Consider the following 23906-nt stretch of genomic DNA (forward strand, 5'->3'; position numbering starts at 1 on the left):
AAAGATATTTCAAATGCAACTCATTACTTAAACTCTTCTTCTCTCCTTCAGGTAGAGCAGAACAAGTAGAAAGAAAAAAAAGCGGTGGGGGAAAAATCCTGCACAGGGGAAGCTGCTGTTAGTGTAAATGTGGAGATAAGCTCCTGTGGATCAGCTTCTCTTACCTACACACTAATAAACAAGAACATGCCTCCCCAAAGGACACAGAAATCTCACCATTTGTAACTCAGTCTCTCTTCATTAATTTCAAGTGGTGCTGTGCCTCTAACATTTTTGGGAAAAAATGTATCTTCTAAGGTAGCAAGTACCAAACATGTCTATTTCAATTCTGCCCTTCCCCAGCATCTTGTACACAAATTATTTCCTCAGAATCCTCCTTACTGGTCAGCTTTGGCAACTCTTTACCTCAGGTATTTTAAGGATGCCATGTTCATATCTTAGCCACAACACCAGCTGTATGATTATGCTCACCTAAAAATGTGGACTATCCTGGGATAGTTTTCTGCTGGTGTAATTCAGGCATTCTGTTCATTATAGTCACCGAATACCCACACTTCTTACAATCCTGTCTTAGTAGGCTCAGATAATGTTGATGTAGATAGTTTACTCAAGTAGGAAAGGGAAGAATAAAGCCGCCTTTCCTCTCTTGTGGCAAACTGTAAACAAGATTCCCATGGTGCTCTAGCAGTGATGCTGCAAGCTGCAGCTCAATTTTTGTCCAACTGGCAAGTACAGAACTGTAGAGCAATGTTCATTCCTATTTTTATACCTGCTTTGTCTCCCCTCATGTTTGCTGATAGCATGAACTAAAGCATATTGGTATGATTTGCTGGAGAATTGCCTTGTAAAATCATCATGTGGAAAAGGTAGCACATGCAAATGTATACCGAGCTGCTTCTCATTATTAAATATACTGCAATGCCAGAACAGGCTGAAGATTTCACTACATGGGGTCTAGATTTCAGTTCTATAATTGGGCTGAATTTGGTCAAAATGGACTCTGAAGTATTTGGTCTTATTAGAACAACTAAGTCTCTGTAGCACCATATGTGGTATCTTCGACCTGAATTCCATAAAGCCTGTAAGAGCTTTGTAACCATTTGTTAAACAGCTAGGTAATGGAGTTAAAGGAAGTGGCTCTCCACAGAAAACATGTAAAACACTTCATTGTTAGTAATACAGATCAGCAGGTGAGGAAGGACTGCATGAAAGTGCTGGGTGTTTTGTCCTACAGCCCTTTGGAAAGTTGGGAAAAAGTGTTTTGTTTTTGGTGGCAACAACCAACCTAACTCAGGATAATGAGAAATATCACTGCTTTAATATGCAGGAAGGGAACAGATGAATCCCTATCTTCTTAACTTAGCTTGTTGTTTTCAGTGCTTTTTAGTGCATGTAAAGGCTCTTTCCAGCAGACTTTCCGTTCAGTTGCAATTAGAAATACTGCAGTACAAATAATGCACTGCAAAGTGTTAATGATGGATTAGTACATGTAATGCCAGAAGTTTAAAGTCATGTCTTTTAACTGGAGCTCATGAGATCCTAGATGACTATTCTGAGTGAAGCATGGTCATTATGGCCATACTGCTGGTGGCACCATGCTTGTGCAATCCAGTATTAACCACCAGTATACAAAAAGGTCAGGCAGAAAACTCCTCACACCTACCTTATTTTATCAACAAAAATCAAAGGTCTCTTGTGGTGTAACTGTAAAATAAGTGTCCCCTCTGTCAGATAACAATCCTGCCTGTACTTTCAGCAGGGAATCGAACAGGAATCCCTATCATTCAAAGGTAATGTTTTCCAAGCAATTCAGAAAGACATCCACTTCCCTTCCTTAAGGCTGAAAAGTTGGACCCAAAGGATTTCACAGCTTGGCTGCCAGCATCTTTGATTAAAAATAAAAACAAACGTAGCACAACTGTCATTAGAATTTGAGTGTCTGAAACAGGTTTAAGGTAGGAAAACCATAATCAGTCCTTCAGGACTACAGAACAATTCTGTAGCTGTCAAAACAAGAATTAAGCCTTTCTATAAACTGGCATAAATTGACACAGCAAAAGCTGTCTCGTCCCAACATAAAAAATACATAGTTCATAGTCTGTTGGCTATTGAGTGTATCTGCAAAGCAGATTCAGGGCTACCACCGGGACATGGGAAAGGTTATCAAAATATCAGCCATCCTAATGTCTGCTTTTGCTTTGGGCCCCCAAAGAAAACCCTGAGTTCACTTCTTGCCCTCATGTCTCCTCATGCTCCAAGTGTGACAGGAATATAAACCCAACTGTTCTTCTTGCACTCTGCCTTGTTCAAAAAATGGGTTGCTTTGAAGAAAGTTATTTGAAGTATCTTTGAAGAAAGATACTCTAAACAGGACTGACCTTTTGCTAGCCTAACTTAGAGATGATGCTGTTCTGTTTTCCGAAGGCAGGTTACTAACATAAATATAAATAAAGGATGTGCTAATGCCACCCATGACACCATGTCTGTGGGCTGAGGCCCAGCATGGACCTGAGGCATCAGATGTTTGTTGGTGTGGCCAAGCCGGACCTCTCTGACAGCACTGGATCTGCACACCCTTTCCCTGAGATCCCCAAGAGGTCAAGCTCAGGTTGACAGGAGGTCACAGAGAGCCTCTGAGACCTGTGGGGGGCTTTGCCAAAATGAGCCAAAGTTTCCCAAGTTTCCCAGGAGTGTCAGGACTTTGGATGAGATGTGATTTTTGGTTCAAAGGCTAAGCCAACCAGCAGCTGTGTCAAGGTTGCAAAAGCCCCAAATTGAAACCATGGCATGCTAAAATCATAAACAAAATCACTTTTTTTTTTCAAAATGTCTGGCTTTTTTTCCTTGATCAAAAAGGTCCGAGCAGCTTGGAGATGAACATCAAGAAAGTTGGATTTCCCCTGCAGATAATTCAGTGAGGCTGATGTATGTAAAGAGTTTAAGCAATTCTGATTTAATAGCTAAAATCAATTTACTTGTGCCTTTTCCACGTCCTCTCAGTCAGCATTCTAGCAAAGTTCTTCTGAAACTGGAATGTTTTCCAAAATACTGAATGTATATGAACTTTCATATTTATTTATAGTATATACCAAAAATGTAACTCTATGGGAAAGTCTTTATGCAGATCCAAGTGTCTTTCTCCACTTCTGGAGCAATGACTAATCAACCAAGAAGGGATGTGAATACTTTTAGCAACCTCCTTGGAGAAACAGAAAACATAAGCCACAGACTGTATATAGCCAGCAATCCAATGAATTTTTAAAATCACCATCTTTTCAAGAATGTTTTCTGCAAAGTATAAAAAATGCATTGTGGAAACATTATTTGCTGAAAAAAAACCAACGCTAACTTTCCCTAAACACTTATTTGAAAATGTATTTGATATATTAATGAGCAGGTGCTTAAAGATCTGGAAATATGATTCAAGATGTGCAACACTACCTTGCAAGAATTCTGGATGATCAGAATAGTCCAGAGCAGGAGCAAAATATTTTGTGTGTGACACTATCTGTACACAAAGAGGTCCAGTAGAGGAACTCAACATTTCTGTTTCCAGATCCTTTCAGATTTACATTGACAGTGTAATCCATGCAAGTGAAGCCCAGAGCTATTTCAAAGCATAACTGTGAGGGATGTGGTTTTGGAAGCATTGCTTTGTTTTTCTGATGGATCCTGGTGCATCAATTTCTTCCAGTCTATTTCTATTAGCCGGGTAGAGCATTAACAGAAATGCAGTTGTGTATTGTAATTTCACTTTGATCACAGCAATTGTCTTTCTTGTGTTTCCTAAGCTGCCTTCTAGAAAATACAGCAGTAACAGTGTGCACTGTGGACATTGAACTGCTTGCAAACCACTCAGGCAGCCCATAAAAACATTATTAAAAGGCAAATGCCCTTTATGCTCGTAACTTCTGAACTATGCAAGTTGAAGTGCTTTAATACTCCTAATGCATTGTAATATATTGAGATATTACTCTGTTAGAGCTAGTGCCATGGCTTTCCAGCTGACAGCTTTTGCTCTCCTGTCAGTCACCAGTTTGATTTGCTTCTGACTCTCCCTCCAGTTCAAGAAGGAAGGTGCCTGAGCATGGTTTGCCTGGGGAGTTTGATGACGGGCAGGTGGGACATATTATTCCTTGATACAAAAGGATCCTTTTCAGAGTGTGCTGAAGCATATCCCTGGTACCCGTGAGTGGTCTCCTCCCACATCATGGGGAGCTCTGGAGATGCTCAGTCCTGCAGCTGTGCTCTGGCTCACCTGCTAATGTGAATCTCTCCCCAAAACTGAGTTTCTGGAAGAGCTGTGAAGGACATGGAGGGAAACAGTGCTTTATGTGCCCGAGTTCTGTAAGCACTTTGTTCAGTAAAATAATAATGGAGCTATTTTAAAGACATCCTTGATGTTCACTGAAGAAGTGGTGTATTGCTGTAATTTCTGGATGCATTAAACACCCATCTTCCACTCTCCTGAGACCATCCCTCGCTCAGCAACATCCTTGAATGTAATGTTCAGACACGTGAGTTTACACCCTTTCCAGGGTGATGTACAAAACAGGCCTCAGAAGTGGTGAACTTGGATTCTATCTTAGGGCTGACAGAAAAAGCCACTTTTTCTTTTCAGCCCTTTTAGAGGGGATCTGCTACTGACTTCCATGACTTCGCAGTTCTTGAGTAAAGACTCATAATAAGGGAGAACATCCTCTTGATTTTTAAATATTTTGTGTGTCTTATTAAAACAAAGAAGACTGAGCAACAAATTACATTTCTTGCATTTCTGTTGAATTATCAGATATCACTGGAAAGACAACTCCCTCATAAGCTGTATGAAATTATCATGTTTACTATGCCTTCAGTTGTTTTTCTGGACTGAGTATTAACATATCAATAACTCTAGCAATCCCGTAACATATTAGAAAACCAGTGTTTCTACAATCTCTATCTCTGTAGCATGGGAAAGCCAGTTTCTAAGGTGGGTCTCCATCCCTCCCACATGTGGCAACAGTTCCTGGTTTTTTTCCTGCCTATGTGAGCTGGAAAGTGAACATAGAAATAAATTATTCAGTTCAAGATTAGAAAATATCCATCCGTAGAACAACACCACATAGAGGTGTGCTACTCATCTCCACAGTTAAGACTATACTAAAAACCCATGTAGATAAAAAGCTGTCCTAGCACTTCTAGTGGATGGAATCTGATTTTTTGCTGTTAACATTACTTCTTCGGTTCATAAAAGACCACATAAAAATACACCCACACACATAAAATACTGATTGTGTGGGATTTTTCTGTGCTGTTTGTTTGTTTGTGGTTTGGTTTTGTATGTTTGTTTGTTTGGGGCTTCTTAGTTGTTTGGGGTTTTTTTTGTTTGGTTTGAGTTGGGTTTTTTGGTGTTGTTTTTCTTTTTCTGCCTGGTTGTTTTTTTGTTTTGTTTTGTTTTGTTTTGGGTTTGTTTGTTTTGTCTTTTTGTTGTTGCTGCTGTTGGTTTTGGTTTTTAATAGTTAAAATTCTTCTCTTTCTGTCATGTTTCTTCTGGTTCCTTCAGCTTCAAAGCAACTTGTTCCCTTGTGCTGAAAACCCCCTGTTCCCCACTTGTAGTCTGCAGGCTTCTGCCATGCATGGATACTAATTTGTGTATCCTTGTCTTTTCCTAGTTTACAATGAAGCTACAAACATCTTGCAAGAAAATTTGCCTCTATTAATTATCAGTAACCTCTCAGTCTAGGAAATTAACATGATCAACCCACCACTTCTGCTTTTCCCTATTCCTTAAGAAGTAGAAAAAAATCTGACTTGGAAGTGAAAGTTCTGGGGATTTGTCCAGATGTAATTTTCATGCTATTTTGACCATTCCTGTTCTAGTTAGGCAGGTTTTCATCTTTCTCTCTTTCTTGCTACTGCCTGCCTAACTGAATAGAAGTGGAGAAATATATGACATACCTGATGGTAAGATAACTGCTGTGCAAAAGTTCTACTTTAAGGTTAATCATGCAGCTGCAGTGCTACTGCATAGGTTTTGCATAGCATTTGTCTTTTAAGCTACACTTTCTTTCCAGACCCCACTTGAATAAATTGGTTTTTTGGGCAGAGCCAGAAAATCTTGGACAAGTTCCAGATGGCTGTTTAGAAACAGAGCAGAGCACAAAAGAAATAGTCATGCTTTTTCCATCAGATAACATGTTGATAAGCCTTGCTGTGCTGAAAAATAAGTAAATAAATATGTACTGAGAAATACTTTATCTGTAAAACTTTGCATTTGCAGGTGGGTTTTGAGTGAGAGCCTTCTAAGGTCTGATTGAAAAGGTGGAATATGTTCCTAGTTGTCAAAGATGAATAGTAATCCTGACATATTTGGTGATGTACAAACATTAAAGGGATTTATATAGTCAAGATTAGGGATCTAAATTAGGAATTGAACCCTTCTGTACAAGGTAGAGAAACTTACAGGCAGCTTAGAGTGTTTTCCTCTATTGGCTAGAAATGGAGCACAGGGAGAGTGACTTCTTATCTTGCATACCTACAATGAGGAGCCTAAAATAGATGGCATGAATAATCCCTAAAATGAATACCAGTGTGCAAGAACACAGTCATGAAGCTTAATCCAATTATCTCTATGACAGTCATGTCCCATTCTGCTTCCCAGGACTGATGTCAAGCCATATGCTTTCTTTAGACCTACTGCCCACACGGCAAGAAGCTAACAGGGCACTTTTCCTCTGCCCTCTCTGCTAATAATGATGCTGTATAAAGCAAAAGGTGAAATGCCTGGAGTAACAGTAACTTCCTCAAGTGAAGAAGGTCACAGATTAAAATCTCTTTGGCTCAAAGACCTGCAAATGTAAGTTGTTATCAAAGTACTCAGCCACCTAGCTGTAAGAGAAAGGTGTCTGAAGATATTTGCCTAATTCACATTTCACTAGGCTAACCAGAAAATTTGCTAAGATTATTATTTTGTTCTTTTTGCGTGGACACTCTTACATACGTGCCCAGACTGCACTGTATTTTTGTCTCACAGCCCTTAAAAAGTGCTGTAGTTGGCCAGGCAAACCTTTATACTCTCCACACAATCCTACTGGTATCAGCAAAGCTGTGATGGCTCAGTAATTTAGCTGCACAGTGCAGGTCTGGGCACAGGGTTGGAGAAATTACATTGAAGGGGGAAAAAGGGAAAAAAGCTACTAGTAAAATCTAGCTGAAAGGGAATGTTTTAATTTTAGTCACAGATGTCTAGTCAGGAAAGGCATTTGTATGCAAAAATATGAATAATGACAGGTCCTTTTAAAATAATAGAAATGGTAAATGTGGATCTCCCATGTAGAAATCTATGGGTGGGGAAGTGGAATCAAGTTCAGACTGTGCGTGTCTGTTGAAAGGAGAAGATGGTGCCTTTGAATACATTTAGAGCATCTAAGGTCCATTCATCATTTTTCAGTCCTTTAAAAATGGCTTATTACCATGGAAAAGCAAACAGACTGACTAATTCCACCTTAGTTTAAAACTGTATGATCTGGGGTGAATTTCGGAAGATAGGATTCTCACAAGATGTTCCACTAATATTATTCTTTTCACTGTGTGAGTGTCCAGGGGCTCAAGCCTTAGGGATGGCATTCAAAGGCACTCCTGAGTGATTTTGGAGCAGCAATCTGGTGCTTGGCTGTGATTTTAAATGTGCATGTGCACTACAAAGGAACAAGCACCGTGTATTGTATTGAATATGTATAAGTGTACTGAAGCCAGTTTTCCTCTGCTTTAGAAGCAAGAGGATTTTTGAACTAAAGTCTATGAGGTCCCTAAAGGTTACATAAGGAAAGACTCAAATTCTTTGTACAGGAATCTACACGTCTACTGAAAATATGTTAGGGCTTCACAAAATAAAACCATAGAAACATAGAATCATAGATTATGTGGGGTTGGAAGGGACCTTGCAGGGTCATCTGGTCCAGCCTGCCCTTCAGTGTGCAGGGACCTTTTTAGGTAAGATCAGGTTGCTCAGAGCCTTGTCAAGCCTGACCTCCAGGGATGGGACCTACACCACACCTCTGGGTAACCTGTGCCAGTGCTTCAACACCCTCATTGTAAAAAATGTCTTCCTAACATCCAATCTAAATCTACCTTGTTTTAGTTTAAGACCATTGTTCCTCATCTTATCACTACACACCTCTGTAAACAGTCCCTCCTCTGCTTTTCTATAGCCCCATTCATGTACTGGAAGGTTGCCATACAGCCTCCCTGGAACCTTCTCTCCAGGCTGAACAATCCCAGCTCTCTCAGCCCTCTGATCATTTTTCCGTCCCTTCTCTGGATTCGTTCCAACAGGTCCATGTTCCTCTTGTGTTCAGGGCTCCAGAGCTGAACACACTACTCCAGATAGGGTCTGACCAGAGCAGGGTAGAGGAGCAGAATCACCTCCCTTGACCTGCTGGCCACGTTTCTTTTAATGCAGCCCAGGATGCAACTGGCCCTCTGAGCTGCAAAAGCACATTGTTGGCTCATGTCTAACTTCTCATCCAGCAGTACCCCAAGTCCCTTTCTGCAGGGCTTCTCTCTGTCACGTCATCCCCTTCTCTGGATTGAGAGTGTTAGTGACAGAGATGCCTATGAAATGAGGGGTTTCCATCTTTGTAGCTAAATTCTGCCAGATGGTTCTGTGTCATGTGAAAAAACCTGCATCACCATATCCTACTCTGAAATTGGTACTGGAGCTATTGGCAAGCTGGTAGAGTGTGTCTGTTGTTTTGCAGTTGAAGAGGTGATACAGCTTAAATCATTAGGCACTTTCAAAATCCCACTCTGAGCACCTGTGGATGCTGAACACACAAACTGTCCCTTTCTAGAACAATTCATTACAGTATTTAGATGCTGTACACTGAGTAAATAGGAAGGAAGATATTTTTCATTTTTCCTTGCCCGTGGAGATCTCAGGTCTACACTTGGAGCTATGCTGCAGAGTGGTTTGTGCTAGCTGTAAAGGATCTGAGGCCACTGGTCAGTGACAAGAGGCTGAAAAATGCACTTTTAAGGATGTCTGCCTAGTGGGTTGTGATTGCATTAATTACAAACCATGAATCATGGAGATCTTGTTCCTGCATTTGTAAGATTAAAGTAGGCTATATATATAACAGTCATTACAGGGTATTTAAGTGGATGACCATTCTTGCTTCCAGTAGCAAATTTGGAGAGCTCATCACCTTTTATATTTCCACTAATGGGGGGGATATTGCATTCTACTGTTACAGATGCACCACTTCAGCATTTTTGCTTTTGTGCTAGTACTACTGTTTCCTACTGCAGTGAGCTACAACGGATGGAGGCACAGCAAACATGAATATTGTGTCCAGCCCTGGGTCTGCTGGTGAGCTCTTAAGAAGTTATCTAATAATATGTGAATGTTAGGCAAAATAAAGAGTCCACAAGCTTTGGTCTTGGCTGTTTCAAACCCCTTTGATTTCAGAAGAAGTAGTTGTAAGCAAACCTACAGCTCATTTCAATGCTCTTGGAGTGCCCCACCTCTACAAGAGCTGCATTGAGATCAGCTCCATCACTTTCTTTATCTTTCCTAGCATACACCCTTGGCTCCAGTTCTCTTGCCCAGGTACATAGAAAGCAAAGGCAAAAGCAACCCAACTGCCTTAGACCAGAGGATTACTGCCAGGCCTCTAAAGCAAACTTTTTTCTTAGAGCCCCAGCCTTTTGGTAGCTTAACTTTACCTTTTCAAGGAGAGTTCATTTTGCACCAAAAGCAGTTTCCTCTCTAACTAGACCAAATATTTATCCAACTTTGTGATTTCACCAATAAAACATTACAGCTACTTTACTTTCCATGACCATTTTCCATTGGATGTGTGACAAAACACTGTAAAACAGAGGTCCTGATACCCCCAAAGAGACTGTCTCCTCCTTTGCATAAAGCTTCTTTCTGTGGCTCAGTTTTTATGCTAATGCTCACTCTCGGTTTTCTGCCTAAATTCTGAAGACATTTCACTTTTTACCCTATCTCTTTCAGGCTTGGTTTTGGAGAAAATGCATTTTAAGAGGGACAGTGTGTTGGACATTTTCTATTTTCACAGGAAAGATGTGTCTTGTGTTGACTAACCATATATGCAGAGAAGAATGATTATATATAGACATACAGAAATATTCCTGGCTATCCACATGAGAAATCTAAGTGTAGAGTAAAACATGACTCAATATCAAACTGGAATTGCATAGTGTCAGTGTCCAAGTTACTTATTGCAGTCTAGGATGCTATGACTCATCCTCAAATCTGAGTAAATGTTCAAAGGAGAATTTCTGCTAGGTGAAATTAAATAGCCAGAAATGGCAATGGATATAAAATCTAGTTTGCCATGTGCTACCACTGGGCATTGCAGGCAGTGGCCACATTCATCTTATCCTGCATAATGTCTTGATTTTAGAGGGGTACACTAAAAAATACCTAACTGGAAGTGTTGTTTTCCAGTTACTAAATTTGTCTTCTTGTCAGAATTAGGATTGAAAATAATTGCTTCTTTGCCAGGCAACTAATGCAGTCATGCAATGAATTTTCCTATTCACTCCTGGTCCAGAGAATTCAAGATAGTTTTCATGTGATGTGCTGAATAAGTAATGTTAATACCCCTGTGTTTACACCCAGGGACCATTTTTGCTCCTTGTAAATTGATTCTTATTTATTGTGTGAATACAAAATCAGCAGTTGTACTAAGTGTCGTCATTTCTCTAGTCTGCAGAGGACAGGTAGATAGAATCTGTTCCTTTCTCTGTTTTTCAAGTCATGTGTACACTCACTCAGGTGATTTGCAGAATTGCTGGACTTCCAGCTAGATGTGCAGGAATCAGGCTGCTTCCAAAATTGGGGGATTTAGATGCCACTGGGCACTCCAGCAAATTTCAGTGTCTATGTCTATTAACAAACTTCCAAGGAGTGTTTATTTTCAGTGCTGCTTCTGCCCAGAGAGAGCCTGTTTGTGGGGCTAAAACCAAATGGGCAATTTGGTCTTCCTTCCAAATTTTGACATTTACTTTTCAGTAGTGATGGGAATATGTCGTGTAGAAAACAGATGATTCATTAGTAGACACTTCCTTACCATAAATTAATTACACTTTCAAGAGTTTTAAGGACATAATGAACACAAGAAATGCAGATATCCTTCTTTTGATTTTATCAATGAGCTATGTGGTACAATTGTAATTTCCTCTCTCTTCTTTTCTGCATGTAGGATACTGACACTTCTTTCTTTCCCTCAGCCTTTCCCCACCCCTGCTCCCCTAATTAGCAGAAAATAGAGGAGTGGAAAGGGGAGAAAGCCATGGATTTCTGGAAATGTTGTAATAAACTCTATTTAAGTTCAGCGTTCTGCATTAGGTTTCTGTGTCTTGGATGAGCAATCATGTAAATCAGATGGCAGGTTCTAGCCAGGGCTCAGCTGGTGAGGTGTAAGTTTTCCAGTATAACTGGGAACTCTGTGGCCTCTTCAGCTAACAGTCCACCTCCAATAAGGTGGCTTGCAGAGTTAGATAGTAATTGGCTCTATGCAATTAACTTCCAGTGCTCATAATCAGTGATGTCTAAGGTACTTATGAAACTGATGGATTCGAACGTATGATTTCTCTGAAGTGCAGAAATATTACAAGTACCATTTTCCAGATGAAAAGCTGGAAAAGAGACAATTATCTGTTAATATTGTTCTAAATGTTAATTTTGGTAATGGTGTTATTATATTAAGCTTTTCTACAGATCAGGGAGTAACAAGTCGTCTTCATTCCTTCAAGTCACCTACACAAGAAAGAAAAATACTGAAGAACAGGTGCAGTCCATGAAAGCAGTCAGTGCTGTAGTGGTTTGGTTGTAAGTAAACATTTTTTAAAAAAAAGATAAATGGAAGGACAACTTCTTATTTAGCTGTTGCAGTAGTAGAGTTAGATGCACCTATTTAGTGCATTTACTAAATTAGTTGGAAGACTCTGCCTTTAATCATCTTAACCAAAGCCATCTGAAAAATTTATGGCTGAGCCCATTTGCCCATTTGGTTTTAGCCCCACAAACAGGCTCTCTCTGGGCAGAAGCAGCACTGAAAATAAACACTCCTTGCTTTAGCAGGGTCCATTTTCACCTATATGCTCACATAACCCAGGCCAGTTGCTTAAGGACCAAGGCTTTCTGTGGTCCAGCTTTCTGGGAGAAAGAGAAGATGGCAGCAATATAAAGGGACATTTAAAAAAATACCTCCTTGCTTTTTAAACATCTTTCTCAAGTAATTCATTAAGATTCAGTATTTATATCACAATACAGATTGTAGCTACTTTCATAGGTCACCTTTTGTTTTTCTGTTTATATGTAAGCTAACATAGAAGTTAGCTGACACTCCTTCTATTTTCTCTCTTCATACTCTGTCAGCCTACATCTTAAATCAGGCATGTAGTGCCTACATGTATTTCTACCCCTGACGACTGACAAGATCTAACATGGTTCTTAAGACAGTGATTCCTGCTAGAAAGAGAAACTTGCAGAGCTAATGGTCATGATATTTCTAGCTCCAGCTTTCCAGTTTTTAATGTTGGAAGAAAAACCCTCAATATACCGTGTACTTTTGGTCATTAAAAGGAACTTAAATATGTCCTTCTGTCACTAGTAGTTGAAGGTGGATGAAGAATAATGAGAAGTGAAATACTTTTCAGCAGAGATTTTTTTAAATGTATTGCTCGATTGGTTTTAGAACTGGTCAAATAATAACAGTATTTATTAAATGGACTATTTAGCCAATAAATTATACTCCTTGTCAAATGCTACTCAAATAATTGTGTTTTATGTGTGTTCACATCCACTGTTTTTACATTTTGACAGCAGAGTTAATGAAGGCCTTCATTTGGTAGAAGTGGGTAAAGTGAGCTAAATGGATATAAATGTGTAGGCAAACCATCTTTTCTGAAAACAACCATATTTCACTTAAAAATTTCCAGCATGATTTAGCACCTGTGAACTCGCCCATCTGTCAGACCCCAATCTTTGATCCTGAACCACTCGGTGAATTCAGTCAGGGGCAAAGATCTTAAAGACACTAAGACTCTGCAAGTTACATAAAATGGCATCAAGTAGGGGGAGATGTGAGAGGTTTCCTGCCAGAAGAGTTAGCTATGTCATGAGCATAACTTGTGCTAAACTCAGAAGAAATCTATTTGGGGAAAAAATGTTTAGACGTACCCTTTTCACAGGGTAATCTTCAGAGCCTAGAATTTCTGAGAAACTGAATTTCCTTGAAGATACAAATCTATAGGAAACCTAGCTTTAGTTTCAGTCTTCACACACAAGCTTTTTTTCTAAGGAAAACATTATTTAAAAAAAAAAAAAAAAAAAAAAAGGAACATGCCCAAAAGCAAACTGAACACAAGACAAACATAGAAATGTTCCTCGTTATTGAATTATCTGATGCTGAATGATTAGTACTGTTGTTCAACTCAGTTGTTAACTCTTAGCTGATTTCCTAGTGCTTAATTCCCATGTAATTTCAAAGAGATTTATGCATGAACTGGGAGTTAAACATAGGCTTAAATGCAGAACTGACATGGGCATTGTATAGACATACATTTAATGTGAAATATTCTGAATCCTGCTTCAGCAATATCTTTAAGCACACTGAGTTGAAGAGATTACTCACATTCCTACAGATCCCTGCAGCCCTGAGGACCACATGGAATTATGGTGTAGTAAGGGATCAGTACAAGGCTCATATCTGAATTTGCCGAGTGGGTTGAACCACTGAATTCTGGCAGTTGAAAGAAGCCTCAATCAGTTAGTTACTTCTTTTCTGCATCTGGCTTGGCAAGCAGTCAAGGAGAACAACAGTGCTCATTTCCTATTCATGTATTATGCACAATTTGCTTTGAATATCTTGTTTATTCTACTACGAGGGCTATATTTTCCTTTCACTTCCCTACTACGTTAGTGGGAAGATGTGAGAATTGAGGACACTACTCAACTATTGAGCCACAGATCAATAGACAAAAAAGTTTTTTAACTGTTTTCAAATGCCTGCAGTGATAAAGCCAGATACATTACTCTTTCCTCTGCCACAGGGGTAGAAACAATAAATATTTTAACAATCCAAAAATAGATGGAAATAGTAATATTGACTAAGCAGAAACAGTTTCCCAGGAGATTAGGCTTTAGTTGGTAGGATTTAAACATGCCTGGCATGTCAAAGCAATGTGACAAGCCAGTGTTTTCATAATGTTCTGCATCTACCTCATAACTTGTTGTGAAAGGATGATGACTGTTGCCAGCTTGCTTTGTTGTTTTGGTTTTTTTTAATATTTTTGAAGATAAGAAAGTGAAATGGCTCTATTTCAGGAATTAAGTAACTTCTTTCTGCCAAAATACTGACAGGAACTCTTGGTGCAGGAAGATAAATTAGAGTTCTGATTCCTGCCTCACAAAAAAATAAGTCAACATTGTTTGAAAGGAGCCTTGCTGTGCAAGCTGTTGTTACTACTTTTGACATTGCAGATGTGAATGCCAAGTGAGTTTTCTATGTGGATTTCTGTACTATGAAATGGAACAGACCGTTGAACTCATGCACTTCGAAGCTCTGATTTCAAAAGTCAGGGATGATTTTAGGGAAGGGGAGGCCAAAAGATTCTGCAAGTGGAACATTTGGACCTCAGTCAATGTCAGCTGTATAGCACTACTTGCAGCCCATGTTTAGTGGGATATTTGCCTTGTTGCCTTTGCCTCTTATTATTCCAGGTTCTCCTGAAACAGCACTTGCAATGTCTTCCTTTCATGTAGGTGGAACTTGAACCTCTACTGAGTTGCCGTCTGTCCACCTCCATTTGAATCCAAAAAAGTCAGCCTTTTCTATGGGTCCAAAATGGCAAATCTCCCACCCAGGCCCTTACCGAGAGCAGCAACAGCAGTTGCCTCCTCCTAGCACATCTCATGTGGACCAGCCTTGTCTTGAGCTACCCTGGTCCAGATGCTTCTGTCTTCTTCTTACGTTACTCCTTTGACCTTGACACCCATGTCCTTATGCTGGTTCTTTACCTGCTGCAGCCAATACATATGTTTTCTTCCTAGGATAAGACCCTTTGTTGTCTGGTGAAGCTCTTTTAGGACTCATTGTCTATTACTGGTGTCATCTATGCTGTCATTTGTATTACCTTTGCCTTTGCTCTGGCAGCAAGCCCAGCCCTTATGCCCTCTGCACCAGACAGACAAGAAGGGTCTTCCTCCACCCTCTTGTCTTCCAAAGTCCTTCTGATGACAGTCGCCCCCAGTACTCTACTCACTGATGATGGTAGGTAGAAAATGGACAATGTCCATCTGGGGCTTCAGTTGCTCCTCTGCTATTTGCCCATGTTACTGTTTGGGTGCCTATTTTTCACCATCTTCTGTAAATACATCTGGGACTGTAAACTTTTTGAGCAGAAACTGGCTATTTTGAAACTCCTGAACACTAATGTTTGATCTGTGATTGATGTTTTCAAACTGCCCTGTGAGGCTGTATCAACACGTCTTACCTGATGGAAAACACCTCTGGCACACAAAGGAAGTGACATGAAAGTCATAACCAAGATGAGAGGTGAAACCATTTATTGCAAACAACCCACAGACAAATAGGAAAACCAGCCATCAACACTTTAGAAGAGGAGGAACAACATAACTTCACCTCCTCACCTTGCCATAATTCTTACATCACCTCTAGTTACGGGCCAGTCCCTTCGCATCAGTTTGCACCCCTTGGTCAAACAGTTTCAATTGAGAGCAGTTCTTCAAACAGGACAACCTCCTGGGCAGATGTGGTTAAGACCATGAGCAGGAGTTCATTTACTTGCAAAGAATGCACGTTAGAAATTAGGGAGTGTAATCCTTTGCTTTTCCAGTTTAAACAGAGATACAACAGACATCAAAGAGGATGCAATATTGCTGGGAGATCACATATTAAATAGCTGTTTAGTGAAAAAATGCTGTAATTATTGCCATATTTTACCCCCCCAAAAAGCAACAGAAAGCGTATAAATATATTCTATATACACAAACAATACAACACAGCTGTCTTGTAAGCATGGATTAGTAGCAAGACACTGTTATAGAAACAGCACATGTTTTCCCTCGGGAAACTTAAAACCCCACAGATTTAGGCCACAGAGAAACAATGTGCTGCTTGCACGCTTGCTTCCCTTCCTAGTTGCTGAGATTACTGTACATTTTCCATTTTGTTCTAAAACTACAAAGTTCTTGGATGAGCAGTCTTTTTTCCATTAAAAAAATTATCTAAGTGCATCCCTCTCCACATTTACATTTTAATATTTATTTTCCTTAGTTAAATCAGACAACATGAAGTTATTTTTACTCTTCAGTGCAAGAGTGTAATTGATGGAGCAATGCCCTTATGAAGTACTGCAGAAAGAGGTTTAGTAGAAAAACATGAGAGATTCATCCAAAGCTAGTTTAATTTAAACAGTTCCATGGCAACATCTGGGGACATAACTTGTGGGAAATGCAGATGCAAATTCAGAATGAAAGATAAGATTCAGTTAAACCAATGTCGTGCAGCTGCTGCGTCTGACAGAGATGCTGCTACATCTAGCAGCATCCTCTTGGATCAGAGGCAGACTGAGCCCTAAGATAAGCAGTCATCCATCTGTCTCATGGCAAGCTGCACCTGGACATCAGGTGGCAACTGAAGTCTTCACCACTCAACTTGCGTTTTCTGATTTATCATTTAAATAGTGATCAGTGTTCAGATGCCCTTCCCCCTCCCATACACTACCTGTGATTGCCAACTGTGTCACGAAGAAGGTCATTCGAGATTTCCGCTTCCTCCTCCAGGTAGAGAAGAGCACAATGGCATTTCCAGCAATGGTGACAATAAAGAGGATCCAAAGAGTCACCAGCTGCTCTGTCTGCATTGGAGAGAAGGAAAAAAAACACATTGGTAGGCAGGTGGGTAGTGACTCAGGTTAAGCCAGTCAGTAACCCTACGACAAATGAGATGAAAATTGAGAAGAGGAGAGAAACGTGATTTTTGCCAATTGATTTATAATTATTTAGTCTAAAATATGTTCTTTCAGGAAATACTGAACACGCATCACTGCTGGTGATGTTCATTCCAGTTTGATTTGTAGTGGCTGTGTATTACTTAGATCTTCATAAAACCACTAGCAGTGTCTGTGTTTGGCCTTTAAAGCTACAATGAAAGTTTTCTCAGTTTTCTTGTGTTGCTCCAGCAAGCTGTGAAATAAGCAGCTGCCTCCCTTTGCCAGGGATATTGATGGATGGGGTTTCTTTGGAGAAATGTGGGAAATGAATACTTCTCTCCTTCTCAGATCCGGTGAAGCCTGGGAAGCCCTATGAAATTCAGCCATCCACTCCATGATCTAAATGTGCACCAAGATTGAAAAGAAAGCGTGACCCACTCGACGGAAAAGTAAAATTGTGATACGCGATGACGAAACGTCCCCTAGTGGTTGTGTCCACAAAGAAAGGAAAGGAACAAGTTATTCCGGCTCAGAGCATCGGGATCCTCTGGTTGCAGGAACAGGAGCGTGACTATCCACGCTGGCTTGTTTTGTGAGTGCACGCCCAATCTTCTGTCTTTTTTGGAGGACCCAAACAACACACTTGGTCCTTTGTAGATGCAGGATAGTTATTTTTCAGTGGCCACGTGTAGGTTTCCAGCTTCTGTGTGGGGTGTGAAGTTTATATTTTCTCCATAGCAGCCAGCCAGCTCTGAGCCTGTGAAACACTGAGCATGGGGTCATCTGGGAGAAAATATTCTGCATTTCTGCAAAATTCTCACTTATAAAAACCTGCCTTAGTAAAGCTGTATGTAATGGCCTGGAGAAAGCTGGTTCTGCTGCTCTTCTGCAAAGACAAGAGAGGGGATTTTTTTCACAGTGACATTTGGATTTGAAGTGCATAGAGCTGGGGAGCTCAGGACAAAAAAAAAATATCCTAACATATCCAGCAGCAATAATACACACATTATTATTAGAATCAAAGAGACAAAAAAGACGTAACACGTCTCAGTTGAATTACTAGTTATAAAGCTAAGCTAAATTTCCATAAGGCACCCTTTTCTCAGAACCTGCTGCTCCTGAGCAGGCACCTGCCTTTAATGTTTCAGGAGAAAACAGTCCATAGAAATGAAATACAAAAAGCTTTTGGCCCCCTGTTCCTGGCAACAAACCTGTAATGTGGAAGCTGGTGGAAAACAGAGAAGGCTGCATTTGAAGAGGATTCCAGCTGATGGCCCAACAGAACTGGCCCCAAGGCACTGTCTTGAGCAGGTGTGGGGAAGGAGGCTTTCAGTGAGACCTGTGCCTGCCTGACTGGGCTGATGATGGAGCAGGAAGGGAGAGCACTCATTAAAGGCATTTGGCAGTCACTAATCCTTCAAAAATTCCCTTCAAAATGTGTGACAGAGACATGGTGGAACTATTTTTTATGAGGATGCTTTTCCTTGTACAGGAATTAGAAGGAAGTGTCTTTTTGGAAAGTAATTAAAATTTTTAAAAGGTACAATTTCATACCTATTTTGTCCTTGAAATCAGTGGGTTCTCCTCAGGGTTTGGTTTTCAATAGCAGTATCTAAGAGATGAGTCCCCAGTCATCTCACCTATCTTGGAATGGCCTGTCTCCACTGACTGTAGAGTGACCTAGATATGACAAGTTGTGTGGGCTGGATGCTTAGCTTTTAGACCAAAAAACCTCCACCTCTGTTAGGTGTCTGCAAATCTCTAATTTCTCAGAAAACAAACAAACAACAACAAACAACATCTAAATGTGTGACAGAGACATGAACTATCTTTTTTATGGAAATGCTTTGCTTTCTACAAGAATTTGAAATAAGTGTCTTTTTAGGAAGGTAATTGAAATCTAAAAAGTTAAGATTTCACATCACTTTTTGTCCTTGAAAGCTGTGGGTTTTCCTCAGGGTCTAGTTTATCTTTTCCATTCCAGAAAACATCTTTCACACGTGAAGAAAACTGAGGGGCAAGGCTCATTCTCATTTTCTCTGGTATGAAATCAGGAGAGCATTTTCTTGAAAGAAACTCTGTATTCCTATATTATACCTATATAGGTACAAACAGAAGAAGGATCTGACACTCACTCATATGATTCCAGCAGAAGAAATAGCTATGGAGCAACAGAGACTGTGCTAGAGGGGTATTTCCCCACCACAGGGGAGCAGCATATATGGACAGATTAAGGCTCCTCCTGCCAAACTGAAAAAACAGTGCTTAACAGACAAGCAATTTTAGGCTAAACCTCTACTGAAATGTACAATTAAACCAGACTACAAAGATAACATAAGAGTTGCAAAAGCTGAATAAATGAGAGGGAAGTTTGAAAGGCCACAGGTAAAGGAATAAAGACAAAGTCTCTATTAATCTCTTTGTGGCAGGGGCCGAGAATAAGACTTCCCTCTTGGGGATTAAGGAGCTATAACAATAAGCACCTTAAATCACTGCAACCTCTCTCATTCTGTGTTAGCTTGCAGAAGGAAAACTTCTGTGGTTACTAATGGGACACCCACAGTGATAAAGGTGTTGATGGAGGTTAGGATTCGAATTCAAAATTATCCTGATGAATTGGAAATACACATCGGAAAAAGCTCAAGATGCCATTCAACAAATGAGAAGAGCAGGATGCTCCAGGGCAGTGGGTGTAATCACACTGGCTGCCTTCAGAACACCCCTATGCATGCAGCATGTAAAATGTCCCACCAGTGGAACAAGGTTTAATAATGTCACCCTTGCACGAGAGTGACAACCACCACCGTGGGATCTACACTAGTCTCATACACCTCTGCTCTAAACCTTCCTACTGCACCCAGAAGCTGTGCTATGCCTACTCCTAGGTGCCCATGCTTCAAAAGAGACATGGAACAACGATTTGACAGCAATCTAGAGGATAGAACCATGTGAAAAGACTGAATTAATTAATTTTCTTAAGCTAGCAGAAAGCAGACCCCATGAAAATACGAACATAGCCCTGAAGACGTAAAAAAGACTGATGTGAAAAAAGGAAAGGAACAATCTCTTATTCAGATCCACTGTAGACTGGCCACAAATCAGTGAACCAAAACTATAGCACAGAATTCATATTGATAATTTTAAAAAATGGACTGAAACATATACCATAAATATAGACACTGATTGAATTGGCAAAACCTCCATCCGTGAAGGTCTTAAAAAAGCTATTAGATTAAACAGATAGCAGATTGATGCTTGAACTTCACTCCAGCTGCATTTTCTATAATTTTGTTTTATTCATCCCCTTAAGGTTGCTTAGACACAGAGGTGTTTCATTTCATGTCTTGTTTGTTCATTGAGCAAAAATCCTCTTTTTGTAACAACTCTCAGCAAAGTGATTTATAAAAAAACCACCATTTAACAACATTTCACAGACAGCAGAGGCAGTTTGGATAAAAAGAAAGATAATAACATCCAAACCCCTGTGTAGAAGCTTTTGGCAAGGGCTGCTTTTGTGATAGGCATTGCTACCTGCATTACACCAGAATGCCATGAGACAGACTAGTATCATAAAGCAGTTCTTTTAGATTGGAAAAACTAAAGATACTGGTGACTTAATTAAGGTCACAGAACAAATAAAAGTTAAGAGGATTTCCTTGGCTTGACTACAGCCATTGCCTGTGTTGCTATTCTACAGGACTGCTGTGTTTGGAGCATGGAAGTGCTTGACATCTGGAGCACATACTCATGTTTTGCTAATTTGCTTCAAGATTAAAACCAGCTTTAGTCAATTAAACAGGCCTCTTCATGGGTGAAATGTGAGCCAGAAATACTGTCTGAAGACTGTGTGCATTTTCCTTTGCTTGTAGAAGAGGGCTGTTAGTTTGTTTCTCTGTATTCATATGTTGTGAGAAGCCTGGCAAGAGGTGTACTCTGCTGCATACTTGAGACGAAGATCATCCCTGCAAGCAGCTTTAATCAAGACCACAGTTAAAGCCTTTCAGACCAATTGGGAGACATTCTGGTGTCATGATGCCATCCCTCCTTCCAGTTCTCCCCCAGCAACTTCTTTGCTCACTCACTTCTCAGGATTTGTATACTCTCTGTCACAGGGCACCAGATGTGGCTGTGGGATGTATCTGATAGCCCATCCCAACGGAGCTGCTGATGCTCATTTTTGAGGTGCAAAAGCCTTTTGCTTGATAGCAGAGCAGTTGTCTAATAGAGGGAGAGGTTGAACTAGCAATGGACTAAGCAAATTTGTACTTGAACAGGAACTCAGCATGAAACAGTTGTGTTCTAGCTGCTGAGGATGCTTGAGAAACAGCCTGGAAAAAAATAGGTGGCCAGGTAAGAAATGAGCAAATAAACAGAAAAAGAGAGGGAGAGTCACTGTTCCTGATGTAACTGGTGGTTTCAGTGTGAAGAAAGGAGGCCTAAAGTGAATTCATGTCCTTGCTGACCTGTGCCTTCCTGCTCCATGCCCTTGGTCACCTTGGTGAAGAAGAGTCACTGATGCCTCTTATCACAGGTGATACCTTAAGTCTCTGAACAGCTTCTTGTGCATTTATTAAATTCTGAGAATATGCAAATAGTCTTATTGCCTGCCTTTTGCATGTTTTTAAAATCATGTTTCTAGTGTAGCCTATTGTAGCAGCTGAGATTGTAGAAGAGATAGAATCATGAAGCAAGCCAAACACTTTTGTAAGGATATTCTTCTTAAAATATAAAAAGAGCACATAAATCTCCTTCCTAGACTAGGGAACTGTAATGCTCAGTCAGGTTCGCCCTGATAGATAGTATTAATTATGCTTTCTTAAAGGAGGAAAAAAAAAAAAAAAAGAGAGAGAAGAATCTCTTCTCACCCTCTCAAATAATCACTTTAATTGCAGGCTATGCAATTAAATGGAGGAACCTTGAACTCTCAATATATAAAATGTTAGGGACAGATTTGCCATTTTAACAGCCTCTATTTAGGAAGGAACAAACTAACAAACTAAACACCAAAAAAACCCCCTCACACCAGGAAGTTTAGTTTTCCTGAGGCAGACTGTTACCATGCAGCTTGACTGACAGCAGTCAGGGATTTCTAGTCAGTGTAAGGCCAATCGCACTTTGGACTGCAACACTGAAAGAAATCAAAGAAAGATACACTTAAACATAATTTCACTAAGGAGTCTTAAAGGTCTGTGACATAAGTCTGAAAGAAAGAAAGAAAGGAAGGAAGGAAGGCAGGAAGGAAGGAAGGCAGGAAGGAAGGAAGGCAGGAAGGAAGGAAGGCAGGAAGGAAGGAAGGCAGGAAGGAAGGAAGGCAGGAAGGAAGGAAGGCAGGAAGGAAGGAAGGCAGGAAGGAAGGAAGGCAGGAAGGAAGGAAGGCAGGAAGGAAGGAAGGCAGGAAGGAAGGAAGGAAGGAAGGAAGAAAGAAAGAAAGAGTAAATTAAAATCTCTTGAGTCTCATACTGCCAGATTCCTCCACAGTAAAAACCCTAAAGGAGCCCTCTGGAGTCTGCTGCCTACAGTCATCTAATGGGAGGGTGAAGAGAAAACAGAGTCAGGTTCTTCTCACAAGTGGAAAATGAATGCACGAGAGGCCATGAGTAAGAGTTGTAACTTAGGATGTTTTGATTAGATATTAGGAAAAAAAATGTTCATCAGGGTCAAACACTGGTATCATAGAATCTTAGGGGCTGGAAGGGACCTCGAAAGATCATCTAGTCCAACCCCCCCTGCCAGAGCAGGGTCACCTAGAGTACATCACAATGAGATATGAGAGCCCAGAGAGGCTGTGGGATCTCCATCCTTCGAGATATTAAAAACTTGAGTGGACTCTGCCCTGAGCAATGTGGCATAGTTTGAATTTGCTTTCAAGTGGTTGACACACATCATCTCCAGAAGTCCTCCCCTACCTGAAACATTATGAACACACAAGTATGCGTAAGGCCTATTTTCTTAGGGAGTGTGCATAAAACTAAAAGTTGCTTATACAGATGTAATCCTATGAACACTTTGCACAAGTTTGTATTTTATTTATTGTATCATAGAAACACGAACAACTCCCAACTATGTGGGAATCTTTACATAAATTAAAATTCACCCTGCAATTAAAGAATATGGGTGAATACACTGCTGGCATGGAAGTAACAGAAACCTTAGGAAAAAGAATTTTAAATGTTTAAGATGGCATTTGTCTTACGCTTATGTGGAAGCCTGAGATGAGGAATTTCTGCCAGAGGGTGACCAGCTTAAAAATTTAACTGTCAGAAATCAAGTGTGATGCCACTGAAAGGATCATGACTAGTATTATTTTTACCAGCTACAAAATAAAGTTTCTTTAATATAGAAAAAAAAAGAATGAACTTGGTTAAAGCGTCAAATAGAAACATTAATATTTCTTCTGGTGTGGAAAGTCTCAACATAAGCTGGGTTGTGAAGAAAAAACCAAACCACAACAGAAAATTTCTTGAAGATAAGCTATAAGCTGGGTTGTGAAAAAAAAAACCACAACAGAAAATTTCTTGAAGATAAGCTGTAGGTGCATTACACACTTTAGCTGGAGATAGCTCTTCTGACTGTCAAGAGGGAACAAAATAAGAGGCACCCAATGCCTTACAAGGAGAGGGACAGTGAATGGCATACTTAGGCTAGAAGAAAGCTTGATACAGTAAATGTTAGTCCCCTGGGTGTGAAAGTTCAGCTGATGAGTTCAAGCCACCTCCTAGTGTTCAAGAAATGCTGTGCTTCCTTTGCTGATTGGCCCTAAGCCAGAAAGAAACAAATGGGAAAATCACTGAAATCTTTGGCCCTAGTTGTCATAAGCAGCAGAAATTGTACCTGCCACCCCTGTAATACACTAGTGCTTTGAAGGAACGTCTTCCATTTAGCAAGGCAAAACTGAGACAATGTTTCTGTACAGTATTCACACAAGATGTTCTGGA

General features: G+C 40.2%; 1 protein-coding gene across 1 annotated transcript in view; it reads right to left on the bottom strand.

Annotated features, from left to right (window-relative positions):
• Nucleotides 1–23906, bottom strand: part of NPSR1 (neuropeptide S receptor 1) — a 57348-nt gene that overhangs the window by 28017 nt on the left and 5425 nt on the right. The window contains exon 2 of the mRNA XM_010005334.1: nt 16764–16896. Coding sequence (XP_010003636.1) covers nt 16764–16896 — 133 coding nt within the window. The remainder of the gene's footprint in view (nt 1–16763; nt 16897–23906) is intronic.

This window comes from Chaetura pelagica, unplaced genomic scaffold (assembly GCF_000747805.2).
Source record: "Chaetura pelagica isolate M959 unplaced genomic scaffold, ChaPel_1.0 scaffold849, whole genome shotgun sequence".
NCBI classification, from domain to species: Eukaryota; Metazoa; Chordata; class Aves; order Apodiformes; family Apodidae; genus Chaetura; species Chaetura pelagica.